The 25631-nt window shown below is 35.7% G+C and overlaps 1 protein-coding gene across 1 annotated transcript in view; it reads right to left on the reverse strand.

Moving 5' to 3' along the window:
* Positions 1 to 347: 347 nt before the first annotated feature.
* Positions 348 to 25631, reverse strand: part of PLCZ1 (phospholipase C zeta 1) — a 53508-nt gene continuing 28224 nt past the window's right edge. Inside the window, exons 7-13 of the mRNA XM_065030469.1 lie at positions 24059 to 24286; positions 21741 to 21897; positions 20203 to 20319; positions 8640 to 8812; positions 5329 to 5461; positions 3789 to 3938; positions 348 to 637 (exon numbers count right to left, since the gene is read on the reverse strand). Of these exons, the coding sequence (XP_064886541.1) occupies positions 555 to 637; positions 3789 to 3938; positions 5329 to 5461; positions 8640 to 8812; positions 20203 to 20319; positions 21741 to 21897; positions 24059 to 24286 (1041 nt within the window). The 3' untranslated portion in view covers positions 348 to 554. The remainder of the gene's footprint in view (positions 638 to 3788; positions 3939 to 5328; positions 5462 to 8639; positions 8813 to 20202; positions 20320 to 21740; positions 21898 to 24058; positions 24287 to 25631) is intronic.

Consider the following 25631-nt stretch of genomic DNA (forward strand, 5'->3'; position numbering starts at 1 on the left):
GAGCTTTTATCATTTTAAGAGCTGGTTTTTCTCTCAATACTGTCTTTCCAGGTAGCAAAATTACAGTGAACATTAAAGAGGTATATTCCAATCAGCAACTGCTGTTATTATAAATGTAAAAGGTACATTGTATGTGTAATTTTTCCTGTTCCTTTGGAAAGATACAATGGTAAGAGATTTTGTTCTATACAAATAAAAATGTCAGTGTAACATGCTCATAATTTTTCAGTCTCCAATCATAAACATTAGACAATTATTCCCAGTAATTAATCATTATTTTGAAATTAGCTGCAAACGCAATAATTAACTGAATTTTAAGAAAGTCCAGAAAAGTTCAGTCTTTATGAATTAGTTCTAAATAATGATAGGCCAATGTCAGTAATCATTACTTATTCAGGATACCATTTACTTGCACAAGTAGTCCCATTAGCTTAATAAAATAATTGAGAACACACCACTCTGGAAATCAGAGCGTTGGATTATTGCAAGCCTAGTGATGTTTCTTTATTGAGCAGGGTGTGATCCTCCAGAATAACTGTTACTGCAGAGCATCATTAATAGTACCAGATATGAACAAACAGTGATGCAGATTCAAGCTTGGCGCCATCTTTGGACAACAGGGGAACCTTACGGTAACCTGTAAATATAACAACACTTGATTAGTGCATTAACTGCAAAAGCATCTCCATTGTAATGGAGTAACATCATGGTCTACTGTGCAAACATGGCATAATTTATTATTCTCTAAATAACTCATTAAAATAAACTGAAATTACACAGAACCCAAATCCCATTTCTACTGTTTTTTCTCCTCTACATAAAGAGTATATAAATTCTGGCATTTTTGGACACAGAGTGAAACTCCAGTGTATTTCAGGATATGGTGTGTTTTAGACTGAAGAGTTTTAGCCCTGTGATACTTGTAATAAACATGGGTAAAGCAGGCATTTTCACATCCAAAGATGTCATATGCTGCACACATTGTTCTTACTGCAGATTAAATAACTTGTGAATCAGCAGTGACAGTTCCTTAGAGAAGAATAGTGTTGCAGCAGTAATGCACTGTCCAGCTGGGGCAGAAAAAAGTGTCATGCAAGATCTTCTACTGTGATATCTTAAGGATCTCCTTTTACATGTGAGAGTGATTCCCAGTATCAGAGATGAGGCATGCCTCAGAAACTACATGTTCATCTGGTGAGTGGAAGCATTTGGAGAGGCTATAATTCTCAGCTTCAAACTTAATTATTATAACTTACCTGCTCAGAAAACAAAACAATCCTCTCTCCAAAACCCCAAACTGTATTGCTTTGTATGACTGTAAATGTCCATTATTTCATAATAGTAAACAATGTCACTTTTGATTTAAAAAAAAATCTCAGTGTTATTTATGTATATGTAACTGCAGTTATTTAAGTATATGTTATGAATAAGTATCTACATTCAGAACTGCAGTTTTCAAAATCTTTCTTTAGGTGTGTCTGGATGTGTGTGTAGTCTTTAGGGCCCCTATTTGTTTGGGTTTGGCTTTTCTTGATTCTTTTATATAACATTGAAGTTTACCTGGCATCTAAGGTTCAGCTTCTGGGCAGCAGATGTTAAAGCTGGGTGCAGGCAGTACACATTTGAGATCAGCTTTTAGAGTGTGCACACAGTACATGTAAGAATTGGTTTATTTTCTATCCAGAAGCAGTTCAAGGACTCATTTCTGAAGACTATGTTCTAGTCCCTACCTGCAGAATATTCTACAAAGTGTCCTGAAAGATGTAAAACTTCTTTTTTATTGAAATTGTTCCCATTTTTATGAAATAATTAACTATTCATTGACCCAGTTATAAGAGCGGTGATATTTGAATTCCTGTCCTTTATTTAGTATTCTACATGGCAGATGCACTGGGACAGGGACTGTAACCAAGGACTCCCCTTCCTCTCACCTTTAACCATCCAGCTAGAGTATTATTCCCACCTTCAGCCCCTCTGAGTATGTCTACTTAATCATTGCATGAAAAATCAAATACTGCTACAGGTGGGTGACAAGCATTTTTCCCCAGTGTAAACTACAGCTGGGAAAGGAAGTGATAATGTACATTTGAATCCTTTCAAGAGGAAATGCAGGGGGTGATGGCAATGGCAAACCTTTGTCCTGCTGCCTGTCAAAGAAAAAAAAAATGTAAGCACTGCTCAGCTTTTGGAAGCAACTTGTCCTCAGGGTTATGAACCCTAGGGAAGGAGGAACAGTCCCGTAGTGCAAAATAAAGCAGTCAGAGCTTTGATGAGAAGTTTAAAGCCTAATTCACTCTTTAGCATGCTTTAGACAGTTCTTTCCTAAGAATTCTAGACTGTTGTGACCCCTCCTCAGTAAAATGCATTATTTTCCCCTTTCACTATTTATTGAGCTTAGGACCCGAAAGTGGAACCATGGTTCCAGATGAGGAATCCAGAGGTCTCAATATTAAGCACTGTAATAAATTTTGAAATTATCTTTCAGGTGATCTCTTAGAAGCATTTTATTTGTGCCTCTGAGCATCTTGATGGCGCTTTGTTTTTTTTTTTTACATTGTAGGTTTGGGCAACTCGTTTGACACTGTTCATAGTTTTTGTACCTACACTTATTTACTAGCAGTTTTTAATTATTTCACTCAAAAATCTTTCCTGCAGAATCTGCTTCTTCTTACTTTTCCAAACTATGAATCCCCCATTTGTGACTAAAATTAATCATACAGGCACATTAGAGACACACTTAAAAATTATAACCCCCTCCGAAAAAAAAAAAGCCCAAGATGATGGTTTTACAAGCGTATGCAACTTTCAGCATCTGCTATTTAAATTTGCCTGAGACATCACAAGTTGGCAGAGGTTTTTTTCGTTATCCTGAAATATACAAATAACAGTAAACTAAAAGGGGATCATTATAAAAATGTATGTTGGAGTAAGTGTATTTTAAGAGTAATCTTTGTTCTTGTTTAATTCCTCAACCACAACTAAGAATCACAAACAGCTTTATGACTTCAGAACCTGGAAAGAAAAAGCCATTAGAATCCTGTTAAGTTTAATAAAAATGCTGCAGTGCCCATTGCCAGCTCCAACATTTTGCCCCCACGACTTCATTCACCAGTAAAAGTGGGTTGGTTGTTTTGTCAGAAATAGCTTTGGAAATTCAATATAGAAAATAACCGTTTCACAGAAGCCTTTCTCCCAGGCCTACTGACTTCTGTGTCTGCTCTTATGCACAGCCTATTAACCACATAAGATTGCAGAAGCTATACTGATACCATAAGAGAAACACTATCAAGAAAAATACCATAAATTTTTTACTTAATTTACATTCTTTGTTCTACATTCTGAAAACTTGCAGATAGGTTACATGAGGGTTTTTCTTTGTTTCTTCGTTTGTCTTTGGTTTTAATTTGGCTTGTATTGGCTTTTGAGCCTGAGTAGAAAGTGCACAAAAGTGTTGCCTTTCTAGTAGTTCTGACTAATCTTCCTTCCTGTTTCTTATTATAATGACTTAAAACACCGTCTGAGCAGTTTCTAACTAGAATTTAATACTGCAGTAGAAAACCTTAACTGGCATTACTATTCTTTTGATTTCTACACAGTAGATTTGCATTCAGAGACTACAATGGCTTACCAAAAAAAAAAAAGAGTGCAATTTTTACCTATGGTTATAAAATTCTCCTTTAGGAAATAAACATAATGCTGTACTCTGTCAAGACTACAGTAATGATAAAAGCATGGAATGTTGTAGATTTTTTTTGAGCTGTTATAGGTGGCTCACACAAAAATATTACCTTTACTCAAGTTCATCACTGGTAATGTGTATTGACCAAGGAATTCGTTTGAAACCAGAGATATCTCATCCTTCACACAGAAGCGTATCAATGCCAGTTCTGGAACTTGGACAGTAAAAGAGAAAGTTTCATCCCATCTAGGGCACAAAGCTAATGGAAAGAAAAAATGCACAGTATCAAAATACCATTTCAATTATTCTACTTAATATCTGAATTATTGTATCTGCTACCAATAGTCTGAACTCGTAGAGATTCATTCTTTTTCCCTAGATTTCTGTGCCCATTTAAATAAGCTATTAAATTCCCACTGACTGCAGCAATATGTAGATCTTTTGTACATATTATGGAGATATAATAAAGCTGTCAGGGAAACTCTCAGAATGAAGCAAACAAAGAGCTTGGAACTTGCCTGCAGTATGCAGGCCAGCCCCTTCTGAGGCTTTGTAATGTATTAGCTACATAATATTGTAAATCAAAAGCCTAAGAATGTTGGTGTCATCTCTTAGAAGAGAGCAAAATGGGACAGCAGTAGCTAGGTTAAGAACCACTGCTCAAGTTAAATTTTCCTGTAGCCATATCAGTTTAAAGTTTTTGCCAAAGTTTCTCCTTTTACATTGTTGGAAATGAGGCAGGCGCTGTAAAGCCATCACTTGATTAAAATTCCAAAAAGAGGATGTGGAACAGGAGAAGGGGTGCTTTGTCTTGAGCACTATTCATACAGAGAGAAAAGAAATTCAGAGGCCAATTTAAAACAGCAGCCACCTACAAAAATGAAAAAGGAAAAATAGAAGACAGAGGCATAGAAGAATGGAGACCACAGGGAAACTTTAGTCTTAGTCATCAAGAAGTTCTATTTGACAAAGGTGAGGGAGTGCTTGAAGGCAGCTACAAAGAGTACACACTTCACCTATCAAGCAATTAAGGGACTAGTCCTGCTAGAAACTTCATATGAGCTAAGTAGTGAAGTCACAGAAATTTCTTCAGAAAAAAAATGCCTTTAAATTTACCAACTAGTGTACTGGTTTTTGCTGGGATAAGGTTGAATTTTGTTCAAATCAACCCATACAGTGCTACATTTTGAACTGGAAATGGCTAAACATCTGCCTGCTGATGGGAAGTGGTGAATGAATTTTTTTTTGCTTTGCTCACACATGCAGCTTTTGCATTACCTATTAAAGTACCTTTATCTCAACTGAAGTGTTTTCTCATTTTTTTCCCTTTCGACTCTCTCCCACATCCCACTGGAGGAGACTGAGCAAGTGGCTTGTGTGGTGCTGAGCTGTTGTCCAGAGTGAGCCCACAACAGTGAGTAAAGACACTACATTCCATCTTCCTTCAGGAGAATGCTACTAACTACAAGAGTTTGTGCTTCCTTAACGTACAAAAAATGGCAAGTAGCATGCATTTCTGCTACAGTTTTTATGCCAAAAGATGCTAGTCTAGAGACAAATAATTGCAGTCTTTGTAAGTAAGCAACACACTTCCATATAAAATATTATTCTGCTTTGCTCACAGTCAAGAGAGTAAGATTGATTCTCACCATTGCTTTTTACAACACTAGATTTCTTTTTTGTTTGATCTTCTGGCACACCATAAATTTCTACATGCACTAAAGGGTCCGCTTTGTTAGTCTTCGACAGGTTACTGGGTGGTAACTGATGACCGCTGATGAGCTGGAAAATTAAAGTTGTAATGTATTGAAATAACTGCAAGAATGAACTTCATGTAGTAGCTCTATAGTAATCATAGTAACAAAGATTGTTGCATAAGAAACTGCTGTAAGATGCATATACCAGCCACAAACTGCTATAAAAATACATATTAAACACAATGAAATTAAGAACATGGTCCTTCCCATTTAATTTAATTATTGGTTACTTTCAGAGAATGGTTTGGGTTGCAAGGGACTTTCAAAGGTCATCTAGTCCAACCCCTCTGCAATAAGCAGAGGCATCTTCAACTACATCATGTTGCTCAGACCCCCATCCAGCCTGGCCTTGAATGTCTCCAGGGACAGGGCATCTACCAGCTCTCTGGGCAACCTGTTCACAGTGTTTTACCACATTATTGTAAAAACGAAAACAAAATCTGAGACCCTACTTTAAATAATAATTTTCAGATTAAAGATTTTTTGCTCAATAACTAACCATAAAACTTATATTTTAGTACCATGCAAAATAATGATGTTGGAGGGATCAGCCTCATGCATTTTACATTTTCTGAGATCAAGCTCATGAATTCCTATTGAAGCTGTGTCTAGTGGACCAGTGCTAGCACACACGGTGGTGTCAGCATTGTGTTACAGGGTATGTAGCAGAGTGCCTCACCTGTGTTCCTTCTCTTTCTCAGTAACACACAAAAGCTCTGCATTTAGTAGGCTCCCTGATGTTTTAATCATTTAGTTAGCTAGCCAGAAATTTTGCCTCAGAATGCCCTGTAATCTGGCACCCAGTCTAAGAAAGGATTTGTGAAAGTCACAATTTTGCCTGCTTTCTATCTGTATTTCAGGACACCTAGGAGAAAATAACAATCTCTACACTAATCTGCTTTTTATAAATCAATGTATGGAGTGCATCGAGAGAGATATACAAGCCTGCAAGCCTAGGTGAAAGATATGACTCTTATGATCCGGATCTCAGCACTAAGCATCAAAACTGAAGCTACAGATTCCAATTCCCCTGTCAACTACCAAAAGATCAAACCTCACAAATTCCACCTTTTGCTAAGGTATTTTCTGTAACACTTCGCTCCATGAAAAGTTCTAGCCTGAAAAATCCAAGAGCAGTGGATTAGCAAACCCTGATGCTGTCCACTTTCTTCCTAGAAAATACCTACTACCTTCACTAGAAAGCAGCTTTGCAAGATGCTAACCCTGGTTCTTGTGGGGGACTTCAGCTTACCAGGTATCTGCTGGAAATAAAACACACAGCAGAGAGGAAGCAGTCTAGAAGTCTCCTGGAGCGTGTGGAAGACAACTTCCTGACACAGCTGCTAAGTGAGCCAACTAGGAAGGTGCCCCACTGGACATGTTGTTTGTAAATAGAGGACTCATGGATGATGTGATGGTCAGAGATCGCCTCGGGCATAGCCATCATTAAATGATCAAGTTTTCTGTTCTTGGAGAAGTAAGGGTTCAGCACAGAATGACACAAATCCATAAATCCAACCAGTTTTTGAGGCCCAAGGTGAAGCAGACATACAGAGAGAGTAGCAAATAACATGGTAGGCTCAGAAGTTTCTTATTAAATACCTTGAATATATGTATTTCTGCTTCAAAGGCTATATGTATCATGTATTGTGTTGATGGAAATTGTGGTACATCAGGTGAAGAAGGGTATTGAGTTCAGTAAAATTGGGCCCAGTGTTCACTTATGTTCTTCTTTGCATTCATTCATTTGTTCATTCATTCGTTAACAGTCAGTCTGAGAGTTTTGACACCTAGATCTTCTATATCTTTGCCCTCTGCTAAGTAATTTCTCCGTTCAACAAGTCAGCAACTCTTCTTTGGCAGAAACTGTTTTTCTTATGACTCCTGATCTTTTTGTCTTCAACCACCGTTTCCTGTTTTTTTTTTCCTGCTGGCTCTATGAATGGTGCTCTCTGCACCCTCTACCATCATCTCTACAGATGGTGGGATGCCATTGCTTCTTTGTATCCTGTGGTACCCAGATTTCCTCTCAGTCTATGTCCTCAGTCTGAAAGGCTGCCATTCTCCTTCCCAACTACTTCCAGACTCAGACATCTCCTTCCCATTTTCATTTTTTTTTTTCTATTTCCTGCATTACAGTTGGCGATTTTTCCTCGTCTTAGCTCCAACTTTACACAAATAAGGGCTAAAATAACTGATGTGTATGCATGGGTACTTGAAATCATCCAGTAATGTCTATTCATAATTGGTATGCTCACTGTTGGGACACTAAAATGTTTTTGATTAGGTGTATGCATTATGAACGTATTTTATAATTATTATTAGCTAATGTTTTATCTCCACTATTTATTTCTCTGAAAGAAACAAAATAGCAATTATGCACTAATTTTATGCTCATTAAATAACATTTATGCAAGTACTGTACTGTGTAATCAAAAATAGCAATTTTTCATTAGGAAAAGGTAGTTTTCTGACTAGTGAACAACTACCAAAAAAAATCTGCTTAACCTCAAATGAAGAGGTTTTCTAACCCTTTAGTATTAAATGACATGTATTTCTAATATTTTTAAGAAGTATATCAGGTTTGAATTTGGAAGAAGTAGAAATAATTCAAATACTTATTTATTCATTTCGCCTTTATACACTTATTTATACCATTTTAGGATGATAGTCTTTTATGTATGCATTGGAAGATAATGAAACTTAAAAGAAGCATAAAGCTTCTTATCGTATCTTTAAATGTTTTCATTTGTCAATTAGCATTATAATAGTGCACATGGCATTACTAACACTTAAAGAAAAAAGCACCAGAAGTACACATTTGATTTCTGAGTTTTCAGAGTTCAGTCCCCACAACTGTAACTGACAAGCCCCTTTGTCATCTACACTTGTGACACAATGAAAGGTATATTTATACTTCTGTACAATATATGGTGAAAAATTATGTATTTTATAAACTCTTATAACTTCTGAACAATTACATATTTTTAACAAACACTAGTGAACTACAGAGGAGAAACCACCCAAGCAGCAGTAGATACTAAATTAGAGTTTTAATGTGTTATTAAAAAACAAAGTTAAACTTCTCAACAACCAGGAATAGGTGGAAAATGGGAAACCAATAATAGATAACAAATGGGTCTGAACTATTTAACATTTGTTTCCACATTTTATGGAAGAAACCAACAATTAACTAAGCTTACCTTTATTGACAGAGACATTGGTTTACTGTATCTTCCCACATTCTGTGGGGTAAATGTTGAATAACGATTTCTCAAGAATTCTGGTTTCAGAATATAGCCACAGCCACCATTGTCTAGGAATTTTCCATTTTGCAGCTCCATTTGTACTCCCGGTGTCTGGAAGTTTAAGGCCACTATAAAAATAAATAAATATTGATTTTAGTGAATTAGAGTTGATACCATTTTATAAAACATTTCTCTGACAAGAAGAGTAAAAACAAAAGCAACAGAGATATATACATATGTATACATATCTTTCAACTCATATGTAAGATCTTGTTATTTTTCTTAAATTTAGCATTATTCAATAATGACTGATTCATGTGCAAAAGAAGTGCATTTCATCTTCAACTACACCACATTTTAAGTATTATCCTATAGATCTTTTTTACTCTACAGTGTGTTGTAGATTTTCTCTTTTCTTTCTAAATTAGACCTTGGAGAATAGGAAATGCGAGAACTTTTTTCTCTATAAGAGCTAAATCCACATACTAATTTCCCTACAGTGGCTAGACCCTGCATGCTGAACCTGTTTACAAAGTTCTGGTGCAGAGGGAAAAAAATTAGGATAGTAACTAACCTTAGTGATGGTGCAGAATTCATCATAAAAGCATATCATCCACAAGAGAAAGAAGCTTTAGTTTAAGAGTTAGACTGTTCAGTGCAAATACATACAAGTTTATAGCAGTAGAAGCAATTTTTAAAGTGTTCTTAAATTTATGTGAGAAAAACCTCTTCAAGCTTAATCTTCCAGCGCTGGTGTTTATTTTCAGTGTACACCTGACAGATTTTCCTTTACAAATATTTCTGGTTTGTTGCAGCAGCAACCATAAAATAACACATTTCTCATCAACAGGATATTGTAACTCATGAGATAAAGCCAATGTTGAAATAGTCCTATTTAATGAAATTTTCCCCTATTCCGGTACATTAGAGCTTCCTGTCACATTCAAAATAGAAAATGCACAAGTCAAATCACTGAGGTGATAACATGACATGTGTTAAATAGAAAATGAAAAAAAAAATCATTCACTTGATGTCTTGTCAGGAAAAAAAAATGAAGTCTTTAAGCAGTACAAGTGAATCCTTATAATAGCTCAGGAAGAGGACCTTATTTCATATTCCTCCAAGAAAATATACATGTATTGAATGAACATTTGCTGGAATTCATAAATCCTTATCTCATGTGGGAAATGCAATAAATTTGTATATATTTGATTGCAAAAAATGTTTGCTTCTTAACTGCTTTGATGATCCTTTAAAAAAATTCTGTAGTAAATGACACAAATAGGAACAGATCTGTAGAATTAAGCAGCTGGTGCCACAGACCTGATATTTGTACTATGCTTGGTTTTGGTGGGGTTACTTCAGAAGAGCTCTAGCCTGGTGCCATGCTCTCAATACCAGTTAATGGCTGGGACACAGCAAGTGCTCCCAGAGTGCATCCCCTGTTTCATCCAAAAGGAATCCCACCTGTGCTAGAAAAGATTACTCTGCAACAAGAACCAACATGCACTAAGTTGTAACAATTTGGAACCTTGCCTAAAAAGACACTCAAACAAAAAACCCAACCCACCAACAACAAAACACTCCTGTTTTGAAGCAAATGCAAATGCAGATGCAGGCATAGATTCTGTGTCAATATGCAAAGGAACTTTAAGCTTATTTTACCTTCGACAAGAGAAATTAAACTTCAAAATGTTCATATTGCCCATTGCACACCAATGCCTGTTTTTAAGAGGGTAAGTATTCTCTTGGTATAGTTTTGGCAGTGCTTCACAATTCGGTTTTTATGACTCAACGCGTCATCCAAAACCGGACCCAAATGTGGTGCTATATGACCGCTGTATAATAATACATTGATTCAAGGAGTGCAGTGAATGCTACAGAGCTGCAACCCAGAGGTCCCTTGAAGTCTAGATCCTGGCATGATCTACAGACAACTTCAAGATCTCTCAGCATATAGGTGACTCCTAGGCCATAGTTTCAGAATAAGTGTTTTTAAAAGTGTACCTGAAATTAGGCAAATTGAACAGTCATAGCTTCGAATAGCAGCTTTCATATGATGAAACAAATTACATGATTGCACATAATGAGACTGTTGCTAAGTTTGCTAAGCTTCATAGGCTACTAAGCAGGAAAATCTGATTTAACAACAGAAAAAAAGCAAAGGAGAATACTTTACATTTTGTCATATTAGGAAAATTACTTTTGCAAAACAAGTGAAGAGCAATGTTATTACAGGTTGATATCTTCAAACATGTTTTTACTTAATTTAATTTTATCTTAGAACAAGTTAAAAACACACTGCACAGTAGTTTTAATTTACCTACTGAATTCCCAGTATAGCAAGTTGGAACCCGATTAAGGTAAGTGAATGGCAGATTTTGTATTATATTCTTTGAGATGCATACCTCTACTACAAAAGTTCGCAAGGTTCATTGCTGTTTGGGGCCATCTAGGACAATGCTTTATGGTGTACTGTTGCACAATTGTTTTTTTTTTAATCAGATGCAGTTATAACCCTTAATCTTCTTGAGAAATGGCAAAGTTCATAAGTTAAAACCTATGTTTTCCATTGTCTTAGCAACATCTTTCTGCAAGGAACACTGAATTTCTACCCAATGTTTCATGTTAGTTTTGCTGAATTCAAGAACAGAACTGTCAATAACATGTAATGTACTGTTGTTTTATGAAACAGAAGAAATTTAATGTATGTACAAAGCTTTCAACTTCTGGTTTATTTTGGAAAGAAGCCCAAATATGGTTACTCTTAAACCATCTGAACAGTACATAATCTTAATGTATGGTTTTCATGGGAAAGTACAGGCACCTGAAGTTTAGCGCTGTGTAAGTTAAACGTTTTCCTCAGTCCTTCAGTTAAACACTGAAAGCCTTTTAATATCAGCATCAAAATCAAAACAGCAGACCAAAACACAGGCTTGAAGGACAACCCCAGTGTGATTCCTGCATCTGAAATGAAATCAAGTCTCCCTGAATCTCCTTCAGATCAGAGTATTTAATATTCAAATCTTCTTGCAAAGTACCAAAGCTGCCACAGCTGTCCCTGTTGCCCCCAGGTGTAAATAACTTCATATAGCAAATGCAAATTAGGCAACAGCCTAGCTCCAAAAAGATGAAACAACCCATAATGCACAGAGGAACACAAAGGGCATATTTCATCCCAAACCTCGGTATCACAAGCGATTAAGTGAAGTCAGTCCCACAACTACTTGCAGGACTAACCATAATCTAGGTATTCAAATACAGCACCTTCCATTCAAGACATAATTGATTTTTAAACTGAAAGCAAAAGCTTTCAAAAACCGAAGTGAAAACTGTACTTCTTAGATTTCTAAGTGGCTATGATCTGAAGACAGTTTAAGAAAACTGTATGTCTTTTGTCTGTGACGCTGCGTCTCTATGTATATTTCTATTAGGACTTCTGTCATTCTTTTTTATTTTTGCTTCCTGGTTCTGTTAGATATACTATGACCTTAAAAGCTTAATATATTTTCTACATTAAAAATATTTCTAAATGGATAAGCACACATTTGTCACCAATTTTTCTTAAAATTAGTTACTTAATTGCATTTTATGCCATTTAAAATCCATATCAAAATATCTGAATTTTATGCAAAAAGCACTCAGTGCCAATGTTCCTGTCTGCATTATTTACTTCATTATTTACTTGGGGCCATCTAGGACAATGCTTTATGGTGTACTGTTGCACAATTGTTTTTTTTTAATCAGATGCAGTTATAACCCTTAATCTTCTTGAGAAATGGCAAAGTTCATAAGTTAAAACCTATGTTTTCCATTGTCTTAGCAACATCTTTCTGCAAGGAAGACTGAATTTCTACCCAATGTTTCATGTTAGTTTTGCTGAATTCAAGAACAGAACTGTCAATAACATGTAAATATTCAGTCTAAAGAGATACAATATATCACACTTCCAACCCTTTGATCGTTTTTGTTACCATTCTCTCAGATTTTTCCATTTGTCTATGTTCTTAAAAAGGGCCACTCACAATCAAGGCAGAGCATCTTCTATGCCTTAGATGTCCAAAGTTTGAATGCAATTCCACACCAACTTGGAAACAGTATGAAAACAGCATCACGTCCTAGTGAACTGGCATACTTTGCCATTGCTATGAGATTATCTGTGTGACTGGATTTGAAGACACTGCGTTCATTGCACATTACTACTCCCAGCTGGGCATTGACTGTCTATCCCTTCTTCTCCCCTGTAGGTCACAGCTGCACCCAGTCTGTCACTGCCCAAATTTACAGAAATACATTCCTAAGTCTTTGTATGACATCATAGATCATATTACTTTTTCCAAAGTGATGTAGGTAACTTTTAAAAAATTTCATCCACAACCTGAGTTAAGAGATTACTGAGTATGAGTTGACTTAAAATGTGGATGAAAAGGGAAGATATTCAGTCATCTGAATGATAAATAATACACTAATTTCTAATCCCTTGGCACACCTTAATTATCACAATGTCCTCAGGTGCAAATAATATTTCCCTTTTACTCTATTGAAAATCTTATTCTATCTAATATACAGTCTGATGGAATTTGCATAAAAGAAATCCAATGCATACTATAGTACCCTATAAATCCTTCTCAATAACAGCAGATGTGAGGAAGATAATGTGCTCTGTCACTAAGTGGTCAGAACATGTAACCTGGGAAAATGGTGGAATATGGTGGGTTTCATCATCTATCTGAGAAACTAGAAAGACTTCCAGCATAATTAAGACTTTCCACCAAATTGCGGCAGCCTCCTAGGGCTGCTCTGAGCCTGAGCATTACTTGCTGTTCTGGTCCTGTCTTGACATGTCACTCTGACCCCCACTGCCATCTCTGGGTGCTTGATAATTCAGGCTTGTGGACATACTGTCCACAGTCAGCCTTTTAAGTGTCCTCAGCATCCTCTTTGCCTCGGGCTTTATGAGCTTTTTAAATCTTTGTGCAGCTTTAGGCCTCTTGCCAAGCCAGTGAATAGGTGAGATCCCACTCAATCTTTATAAACAAGGGCTTACTATCTCCCGGGGCAGGGAGGGGGGAAAGCTAGAATGACGACACACAGGAGACTTAACGTGTTAGTATAAATTTTGGCATACAAACCGTTTCTCGTCTCTTTTTCTGACCAAAAAATGTGGTCAAACTGTATGTAATTTTTTCCTCTCCTTTTTCCTCTTAGCTATTCAGACTCCAGATTTTATTAAGCTTAATTATAATTCCTGGCTTTGCTTATTACTGATGCATTTCGAAATAGATGCTCTTATTCTAATGAAGTGTAATTTATGAATGACTTACAACATGAGGTATTCTGCTGAAATAAGAGGGACTACTCTCCTGAGAGCTGAGTAATATGCATAACTGTCTGACACATCATGCTCAGCATGTGCAAACAGTCAGACTGTCCTTATTGTCTTTGGGACAATTCAATACTGTAGCTCTAAAGAAATTGTCATTAGAAATGTTAAGAGTTCAATCATTCTAACGTTCATAATTGCTGACATTGTTTCTATTTAATTACAAGTAGTTCTACTGAGGAAAAAAAAAAAAAGAGAGAGAAGATAAAAGATGTCAAGTGATTAAATATCAGCCATTCTCCCAGTATGCAACTGGTTACAATTAGGGATCCTCTGTTGTGAGGTTCTCATGGGAAAAGTACCTAACGCATTTCTGATAAACTATCAAATCTAAAATCTAAATTGATTTTTGCTATTTAATTAGCATGTCAGTCTGAAAGTTACACTTCAGTACAAGTCTGAGGATCTTTTCATTGTCATTTCACTTATTTCACAGCTGAAACAGATACATTTCCAAAGAAACATTTAAAATTTGTTTGCCCTGTGCATCTTGGCAGAACAGTGCATATTATCAGCTTCCCTTTCCTGTTTCAGTCTGGGTCGCTAACACATGGTTTGGAACAAGGTCAGTAAGGAGTTCAGAGATAACTGTGCTCCTGCAATTTTTTCCGTCGTTCTTCTAAATTAACTAGATTTGAGACAAATTATTTAATATTCTATTAATTATCTGCAGTTGTGGATTTAGTGAAGCTATCTGGGAAAACTATTTTCATTGTTACTGTCAACAAAATGCTGACAAAATGAAATTTCTGTGTTTCTTTGCTTTTAAGTGAAAATTCTGCCTGAAAAGAAGCTAGCTCCAGAGTAGCTCAAGAGCTTTGTCATAAACCTGGCAGTTAGAGACTGCAAGAAAAATATGAACACTTTGTTCAAAACACCTCCCAGACCTTAGAGCCATTCCAGAGGAAAGGTGAGTGTAATTAGATAGCTTCACATACCTGGCTGGTTTTGTCCCACCTGACTTACAGATGTCTACACATGAGTTAGCTGCCCCACTACAGCTAGTGAGAATCTAATCATTTAAGGGACAACATCACCAAAATTGGGGCCATAATTTAAGTGTGAGAATAATCATGTCCCTGGAGTCTGGAATTCTAATAGCTGTCCCATTGGGCTGGGGGCTTATGAAAGGAAACAGTAAGAGGTGAAGCAACCGTTTTGGGGGTTCCATCAATGATGATGGTCATGTGGCCTATCACAGCTGGATTCTTTTCCAACTACGTGACTTTGTTAATAATAAACAGCCTTATTTGTTTGGCATTTTAGTATTTTCTTTCCGTAACAGACTATTCAAGAGTACTTGGTAAGATTTATGTCAGTTGTGCAAAATCTAGTCTTCGTTTCCTAAAGAGATTAATGTTTGGACTGTTAAAACCATATTAGGAAGAATAATATAGGTATTGACCTCCTCACCTTTTCCATAATTGACCTATGATAACTAGTCCTGTTCTTGAAACCTTAACAAGAGGGAGTGGGCAACCAAGAGGTAATTTTCTGTGCCTTCTTGTTTCTTTCTTCCAGGCCATTGCTTGTCTTGGGAAATAGCAGGGAATCTTTCCTGTCTATCTTACAGCTCATTCTCCCTGAGTCAGTTGTGGGATAAAGTCACAGTAAGCCCAAATAATGAGCTCCAGACTGGAAGGATGGATGTAAAGAACAGCCTGGGCATGTTTTTGCCATGAGGTGTATGATGTCAGTCTCATCCCCTGCCTTTGAGTTTTAGTTTGGGACTAAATCCAGAGCCCATTTTGGAAAGATAGCTGAAGCTCTGTTTAATGGCTGGAGACGAAGTATTAGGCATCACAATGTACAATGAACAAAGAAGAAATGCTGTGTTGTATCTGTCTTTTCCCTGTCATAGGCAATGTTTAGAGTTAATTCATCTGCAAGGTTTTAAGGATCACAATGTTAGATAAAGAGTGCTCACTTAGTATGTAACTGCAATAACAAATACTGTGAAGAGATTTGAGGTATTCTAATAACCTAACCAGACATAAAAATAAAAACATTAAAGTATGTCACTTCACAAATTCCACTAGAAATTCAAGTGACAACAATTCAAAGCTATAATATAATGAATATTCTCAGTTTGTTTCAGATGTCACATTAGCTGTTGAAAAATCCCTGTTACAGAAAATGCTTGCTTTACACTTTTGCTGTGTTGTAAAGAAATTTCCCATAAAAATAATAACCAAGAGTATAAAACTATCATGCTGAAAAACTAATTAAATCTATAAGGAAAAGTAGTATTCCACCATCTTCTAATGGAAGAGCCTGTGTTTTCCCTTAAATTCAATTTCATTATTTCATAATTTCCTCTACCGAATTTGACAGTCGATCACATATTCTAACATGTATAATGTTCAGTAGGATTGTGAGAATATCTAAACTTCCCTTGATCAGACTTAATCTGTTTATTTAGGAAAAAAAAAAAAAAATAAAAAATCAGTCCTCTAGTTTCCAGTCTTGCCATTTTTCCAGCAAGAAAGGAAAACTCAATTTCACAGACAACATACAACAACCAAATATTCCAAAGTAAATTAGTGATCCTGTGTCCTCTTATTTTCTTTACAAGGCTTTCCAAAGTTTGCCTCTTTAAGTTTTCATTCACTTAGAACCCAAACAAGGTCAGACTTGACGGTCATTTTAAGTTGCTCAGGTGAGACATGCCAAGATTAAACAAGTGAGTCTTTTTTCCCTAGGGAGCTTCGGAGGTTAAAATCAGACCTAGTTAGAGAACTCTTTATCACTCATCTTTCTATGCATTATTTTTTTATCATATTATTGCACACAAGAGTTAGCCACAAACATGTGACAAAATTGCCAAAGATGCTTTTCAATGTCACAGGCCAAAACAAAACCTATAAGAAAAAATCCATCACACAACCTTCACAGTACCATATGAATTTTTATGTGTGCTCCAGAAAACATATGTTCTTTATAGCCTCTTGTAAAATAAAATTCTGTACCTGCCATACCATGGCTTTCTCATATAACTTTTGACATGTTTTGGTCATACCCATAGATGGTTTCAATACACGTGCAATGTTTTCTACTGCATGCAGAGGACATATTCAAAAGGATATTAAGTTGTCTTTCTATTTTCATTTTCATTTGGTTATGTATGTTTGTTTGTCTTTGTTTTTCTCAGTCAATATAATACAACTGATATACGTTTATTTAAATAACTGTCTTGAATTTTCTTTCCCTGCATAAATCTTTACTTTCCATTTTATTTACTAAATAAAAACGAGATATGAAAATGCCAAACCAGTTCTTTCCAGTGCCACACTGCAGCTATATGCAGGAGGCCTACTAATTTTCCCAGACTATAAAAAGTTATTGTAGGTATTTTTCTTCATAAGATGTCTTTGTTCACAAAAACCTATTCTGTTCTTATGAATCTCAATTTTCAGACAATGGACACTAAGTGCACAATGATATCCAAAAGCGATTTTGTAGAGAATCTGTCCTTTCTACTGTGGTTTTTAACTTGCCTTCCTCTGGAAATTAGGTTTACACGATTACATAATTCTTGTCCTGAGCCCCAACAAATCTTGAGCCTGTTGGACCGTTTCATTCTTCTTCAGCAGAGTGCCAGGCTGCTCCGAGCCAATATGTTCAATCAGTTTAGAGAAAATTGCTGGCAAGGTACAGGCAAGAGCACTGTTTTGTGTTTGTCACTAAGGGAAGTAAAGGAATAACTCAACTGTTATCATTTACATGATGCAGGGGCCTGGCAGGGAGAATTATCTGTAGATTTGAACAAAACGTAATAGGTTTTCTTTGCTCAGCCAAAACAGTTATCAGTGTTAGAGGAACTTGAAGGTAGGTGAGAAGGGTAAGCTAGCAGATGTGTGGAGGATGAAAAGACCTGAGGAAGGGGAACAGGTGACATACATAGGAGAAATCTGGGAGTCCTGTAAAAAGTTTTAGAAAAGTGGCAGAAGGGATCTGGAGGGATTATTTCTGTGCATAGGATGCGGAGTGCAATGGCAGGGAGACAGGGAGGGCATGTGAGCTATATGTACACAAGACAGACACAAACATTTAAAAATCTGTGTTAAATGAGTGGAAGGACATCAGCAGAAGATACACTGAGTGGAGCTTTGGGAGATTAATTATGAAGCAGAGTTATATTTCTGCCAAACAGTTATCTAAAACAGATTAGGGAATGAGGAATAGATCTGACATGGATTGGAAATGATATATGTGGAGAATTGCTTATAATAAGACTATTCCCATGAGAAAAATGTTTCTTTAAATGAAGATGCACATGATGTGACCAAAAGGGCAGATCTAACCACTTCCTGTATATTTTTAATTCTTCCAGGAAGGGGCCCAAAGCCCCTATACTGCAAAAATCGTATGTTTTGTGTACTAGTGTTTAGAATGACTCTTCATTAAAGTACACTCTGACAACAGTCAATGTAGTAATTTTGATAGACTTCAGTCCTGTTTGAGATTGAGGAAATGGATATTCTTTGTAGAGATCAGTGTGGAGATTTACACACCACAAAGAAAACTAATAAACTGCCTTATGATAAGCCTTAGAGATTGATTCCATTTTAAATTAAGACCTTTGGCCAGAGCTTCCTCTAAGCATGAAAGAAGCGTACTAGTTTTTAATAGCAGTGTACATAATATACAGAGTCCACCATCCCAGGCACATAATGCAGCAATAGCAGGACATCAAACTAAGTGATGATCAGGGAACTAATATGCTTTAAACTGGAAATTAGGATGCTAAACTTGCTTTGCATCTATACAGTCACTGGAAACTCCCAGCAGCTCCCAGCTCTACCTGAATATTCTGCTGACCAGGAGACTTTGAAAGCTCCTTTGCAGCAGCATATTATAATCTGGGAATTCTTGGCACCAATATGAATTGTTGTGCTCACATCTCCTGCATCTGTGCCACTCCAGTTACACAGAACTACTGAAAACCTACAGTTGCTTCAAATGAGGCTTCCATTGTTGTGTAAAAATTCCTAAATCACATGTATCTATCTTTCCACCACCTCTTCTAATTCAATGAGATAGGGCAAAGTTAGAAAAAAGCAAATGGAATTGCATTCCTACGGTTCCCACCTTTAGCTAAACGGGCAGTTATTTCTATTCCCTTGCTAATTACAAAGTAGCTATAAAGAGTGCTAATCCTCAGCTGAAAAAAAGTTGGGTTTTTTTGTTTGGTTGGTTGTTTTTTTTAAAGAGAAATAATAAAAAGGGAAAAATGAAGGGCGTGTAGGGGGGAGCATCTACCATTCCCATTTTCTTGTATAAACGCACTATATTTATACCTTAGCCACAGCTGACAAACAAGCACAGAGGTTAAGGAATTTGATTAATACAGTATGCAAAAGAATGTAATTTATTTTTGTTTTCTTGAAAGATTATTTTTTTTTTTTGGGAGTATAATGCTTAATGCATAACATGCTCACTTTTACCTCAAAGCCTAAGTTAATATACGTAACATCTAAACACCCAAAGAGACAGGCAGTAAAATATAAATTATCATCTAGCCTCTTCTTACAGACACTCACAGATAAATATCACAGAATTATTAATCAAAAGGATATAACATGCAAAGAAAAAGAAGAAAATTCTGGTTTAGCTGTTGAGAGTTGTTTATATATGTGCTTTTGCTAGACTGCTTTGTAAGATAAAATAATGCTTTGTTTAGTCTTAGGGATAGGAGTAATGCAAAAAAAAGTTTCAAAACTTTAAAATGTTGTATTATTGTTCCTAGTAGACTTTTTCTTATTATTCAATTTTTAAAAAATAATTTAAAGGAATTAATGAATTATTATAAATTGAGATATTTGGGATAAGATACACCTATATAAGAGAAAATTATAATTAGTTAGGGCCTAATTGTAACTAATTACAAAAGTAAATAGATGAAAATACTATTCTCCTTAGTTGTTCTATATCAGAATTACTGGGTTCCAGGATGTAAAATTACTAGCATGTTTAGAGTAAGGAGAAGGTTAGATAATGTAAAATAGAAGTGATGCCACTGAGGGAAAAATATGCAACTTATATAACACAAAATACCGTAGGAAGAAAAAACCTCTTATATCTGTATAGTCTTCACAAAGCCTTGAATGCAACAGTCTCTGCAAACATACATACCCATTTGACATCCCACATTCCAGAACTCCTGAGGATTATAATTTGAAGAGTTCGTTCTTGTTCCTTTGGGGTAGATTCTTGTAAGGAATCTTGAAGTGTGTGAAATAAACTCCCGAGCTGAAAAAAATAGAATGATAAAACCTCTGTGAGAAAAACTTTATTAATAAAGTGATCATATCTGAAAAAAAAAATAATAAAAATATAATAATCTGATCCAAGTATTTTTATATGATCAGTATATCGTATAAATGTATTTATATTTTAAGACATTTCTATCCATTTTAAAATTAGTATATCAGCCATTTTGAGATATTGCTGATATCCCATTTTAAAACCTTAAAATGTGTTTTTAGTGTATATTTGAATGTGATAGTATTTCTGTCTATAGTGCAGACATTTGATAAAGGTTCAATAAACAAGGATCATTCCTTCATGGAAATATTCTGTTTCTTCATCTCTTTGTTAGGTGACTTTCATACTAAAGCCCACTGTGTTCTCATGGAAAATTGGAAACGCACAAAACAGGGAACTGATCAAAAAGCCCAATAGGACAAAAAGTCCCAAGATGATCTTAGCCTGATTGCTGTTTTGAGGTTTAAATAACATGACTGAATAATCTCTCGATAAGTGAACAGCACATTTCTAAAAGACATCAAATTGATTTCTTTATAATCTTCAGCAGATGCTAAGTATTCAAGTGAGTTGATTTTCTTCCTCTTAGCAGTGTTCCCTCCCACAAAGGCATAAACTAAACAGATATGGAAAACTTCAAATGACTTCTATCTACACTATTCCTGTTTCATAATTAAACAGAAAGCTTTACGTTTCCAGGATCATCACTCTGATCCTTTCCATTCTCCTCTGTCCCCCACTGCCTGCGTGGGCAGACAACTGGAGTTAAACGACAAAGGCTGCATTGCATTGACTGCACCAAACAGAGATGCTGCAGCACAGAATGAGTTTTGAATAATCCAGCCTGGCTGTTATGAAATATCTGGTCAGATGGGACAAACTGCCTGCCATGGGGTTTATTTATTCCATCAATGTGGATTCTCTTATCTGCAGTTATCATCAAAGCCAGTGGTACTGCATGCCCAAATCCCATGAGTACTACGGACCATATATGGGGAGGGTGAAATCTATTCCACATATTTTCAAGTATTGACTGAACTTCCAAATTATTTGATGCAGAAAATAATGAACCAAAATGTATTAATGCATTTTGTATATTATGTTAATATTTGTCCTTCTAATACTACATGAAATTAAAACAAAGCTGGGTTTCAATTTTCCTCACAGAAACAACTGAAATGCAAAAAGGCAGTGAAAATGACTAGATACTTCTAAACCAATATAATAAAACCAACCGAATAAAATTATTTCTAAACCCAAATAAAACTATTTCTAAAAGAATGTAATAAAACCAACCAAAATAAATTGTATAGCATGTGTTTAATAAAATTTTAACCCTTCCAGTGCCTAAGCAGTGAACCATAGCACCGTTGTAACTTTTATCTGATTAAATAAAAAGAAATTACCTGAATTTTTTATAAATTTTCGTGCTCGAACCTCTCCAATCGAATTATTTTCATAGCACTTCTGATTTTCTAGAGAATGCTCGAAGCTCACAAACTTCTGAGATTTGGTATAAATCACAAGGTCCGACAATGCAAGGGCAAGCTTTTTCTTCTTCATCTAATAATCATAATATTAAAAAACGGAAGAATAACAAACTTACAATAACATTTGTTTCAGTATTACTATTAACAATTCAGAAAAAAAATGTCATTTTGGATGCATAAAGCATGGGAAAATGTGTCAAAATTAATGAATATCTGAGCTTAAGATATGACTTGACAGTGAGAGTTAATCCAGTCAGAGGCAATTAAGGTTATTGTCTCTATGTTCACCATAGCAGATGTAGTGTAAATGGAGACATGTTTCCAATGGTTCCTAGCACAGCGTTCTGTTCGACAGCTTAGTCATTTCCCTGCTTCTGAGACTGGTATGTAAGCTAACATAATTTTTAATGGCTCTTAACATTACTTATATAAAATATATGTTCATATAAAAAAGAGCAGCAGGATCTATACATGAATGGCACAAACTCTACAACAAAATGTAAGAATAGGAGGAGAATATTTTACCGTGCCAAGCAAATCAATCATACGTATATTCATCCAAATATTTCTCTGAAGTTAGGAAACCTCTGTTCTTAATGAAGATGGGAAGTTCTTTGGCCAAAGTTTTTCTTTAGCCTTACTCCATTACCAAAGCAAGCAAAAGCAAAGGCTGCTATACAATGAAGTAACTCAAATTTTATGAGGTTCTTATCTCTTAAACTGAGGTACTATGTGACCTCTTCCTTTTATTTGAACTTGTGAGCTAATCAGTGGTAGTAACCAGCAAAGAGCTGGTAGTACTAATAATGTTTACATTTCATAAAGCTTTTGAAGACCAATTAATTCTCTTCTGATGAAATAACAGGGATTTCCTGCTTGTGGCTCTTAAACTATGCAAAGTTCAAGTGCATTAATTATTCTTGAGCTATGTGCCATGTGGAGCACCAGGAGCCTACTGGCACAGAACTCCAAAATAATGGAACTCTCGGGATGTGGAAGGCAGTGACACCGCTTAAGACAACATCACCAAGGTATCTTGGGTGTGGATTCAAATCCTCTCCCACCCCCACTCTCACTAGAGTGAGACCCTGGAAACCATTGTCTCTTCTGCATTTGAAACATTACCAGACATCTGTTGTTGCTACTGTTAATTAAGATGTATGTGGTATATATTCTGGTCTGTAACATGATGTTACAAATATATATGACCCCATTGTCTGGAAATTCGGTATTCCCTGCTCAAGGAAGTCTCCATCCTTTCTCAGAATTTTTCTTTACTACGTCTCTATATCAGATGGAAAGAAAAAGAAAAGATCTTGACCTTCAAATCTGTTACAGAAAAGAAATACAGAGGAAGAGACACTGGCTTTCAGTGAAACCAGTGATACCTGAGGAGCAATGCCAGTCTATTGGCATTCACATAATCAGAGCATAATGTGCAAAAGTGACTGGATACTGGGTGCTTCCTGCCTGCTGAATAAATTTGAAATAAGCAGTTTGAATCATGATGGAGGAAGAAATTTCCGTGGCAGAGAATTACTACTTGATTAAAAAAATAAGTTAAATTTGAGTATTAAAAAGTAAATTGCATCCAATTTTTATGGTCTCAGAAATAGTATTTAATGTTGTCTTTACATGATAAATGTAGACCTTTTCTACTATAAATGCTTAAAAATGTTTTAGCACAACCAGAACCTTACACCTAATTTCATGTCTAAATCCAGAACAGAAGAAACTAGGGGAATGGGAACTCCTCAAAATTTCCGTGGCAGACTGGTGGACTGCAGGAAGAAGTATTTGTCTCTGTCCTTCATTCTTCTTCATCAGGGACTGCTATGAAAGTTCTCCACAAGTAATTCCAGGAGTTTCTTGAGTCCAACAAAGCAGTCAAGCAACTTATACTAGATCTATTGTGGTATTGAGCACCTGGGACAAGCACAAGTTTTGGAAGTGAAAAATGCAGGTGGAGTTCAGAATGGGAGTGCAGGGAAAGGCTGCCTTTTAGTTGTCTACTAAAATATGCTCCAGTTCGGCATGTCTTTTAAGAATCAGGAATACTCTGAAACCTTGAGCTAAAAAATATTATTTCAAAATATGTTGCTCTAAGTTTTTTTAAAGCCTACCTTTTAAATTTAGTCTCTATTATAATATAATAAATTCCTTCTTTTTTTTAAGAAAATGCTGGGCTGGCATACATCTATATGTTTTCTAAATTCAGTTGAGATAAAAATTACCTTTGCTTTTTTTCGAGGTAGGGGCGAAGATCTACGGTCACTTTTTCTTTTTGAGGAATCACTCTTTGAGCAAAGAGGGGCCGTTTCATCAGTCTCATCTTCATCAGACAGATTTTCAGAATCAGTAATTTCTACTGTCTCACCCCGACGGTCAAGATTTCTCCTGAGCATACCTTCCTCAATTGTTCCAACTTTTTTATTTTTAATCAGAATTTTGAATTTTAATGCCTGTACAAAAGAGGTTAAACAGTAATGACTAAAATGATGTATGGTCTAATTGCAGGTTTTCATATGCAGATATTGTTTAACCCACATTCAAAGCTGTTTATTTAATATAATGAAGTGAGGTAAAACAATGGAATTAAGACAGATATCAGTGAGGCAGAAGTCAAAAGCAAGTAAAACAAACAGAACCTGGAGATCAAAGCACAAAACAGAATAAGAATATTTAAGCCCATGCCAGGAAAAAAAGGCTCTCCACCACACAGAAAAACAGCTACTGAAACTGTGGGCAAGATTAAGGTGAGAAGTTAAGTGTTAGAGGTGATGGAAAGGTAAGACATAGAAAGTAAATTTTTGTACTATGCATTAATCCATTTTTATAGATTTAAAGATACGTATCTGATATTAATTGGATTTTTTTTGTTATCATTGCAGCTCCTGGAAATTTCTTAAATTATTTGATTAGTGCATTGCGCACATCTATCTAGTGTACCAAATAAAAACTTTCCTTGTTATGTCATTACACAGTGGATCCTCACGCTGATCTTACCTGGTCAGGGAACTTAACAGAGTTTGAAAATTTATTGCCTAAGCAGTTTCTCTGTTTTTAAATGGGCATGTTTCAACTTCCAAAATAAAAACTGTAGGAAAAAAATCATTAAAGGTTATAATTTCTAATCAGATGGCTTTCATCTGTGAGCCTGGATCCTATGAGTATAAATTTCACTTAGATTTATGAAATAATATGAATAGTAAAACAGTTATTATATAGCAGACATTCATCTCTGTACACAGGAACTTACAGTGAGCAACAGGACTTGCTTATGTTCTTGGATAAAGTGATCCACAAAAATATTGCTTAAAGTTTTATATGCACTAGTGAAAAGGAAGGCTATACTTCGGGATGGTTACAGAAACAAGGAACAAATATTTATACATTAAATAAAAGATAACAGAAATATTGTATTTTAAGGTATCCATTAAGTAAATATGATGGATGACATGGATGACAGAAGCATATATATATATATATACAAATATTTATAACAGAAATTAGAGCCAAAGGCAAAGAATTAGACATTTAATTTATTTACATTGCAATCTACATTGCTGATAATCCCCTTATCACTTCAGATCTTGTACTAGTAGTTTGTCAGAGACTAATCAAATCTTACACCAGTGGAACAAGATATCCTATACTTAATATCTATCAATGCCACACTAGTGTAAGATTTGATTAGTCTCTCTGCTCTGGTGATTCAGAATAAGGATGCCCTTTAACATTTCCTTCATTTCTTATTGATGCACTCATTTTTTTTTTTCCTGTGGTATTTTTAGAAGGGTTTTGATG

The sequence above is a fragment of the Columba livia genome, chromosome 1, assembly GCF_036013475.1.
Source record: "Columba livia isolate bColLiv1 breed racing homer chromosome 1, bColLiv1.pat.W.v2, whole genome shotgun sequence".
Lineage (NCBI taxonomy): Eukaryota > Metazoa > Chordata > Aves > Columbiformes > Columbidae > Columba > Columba livia.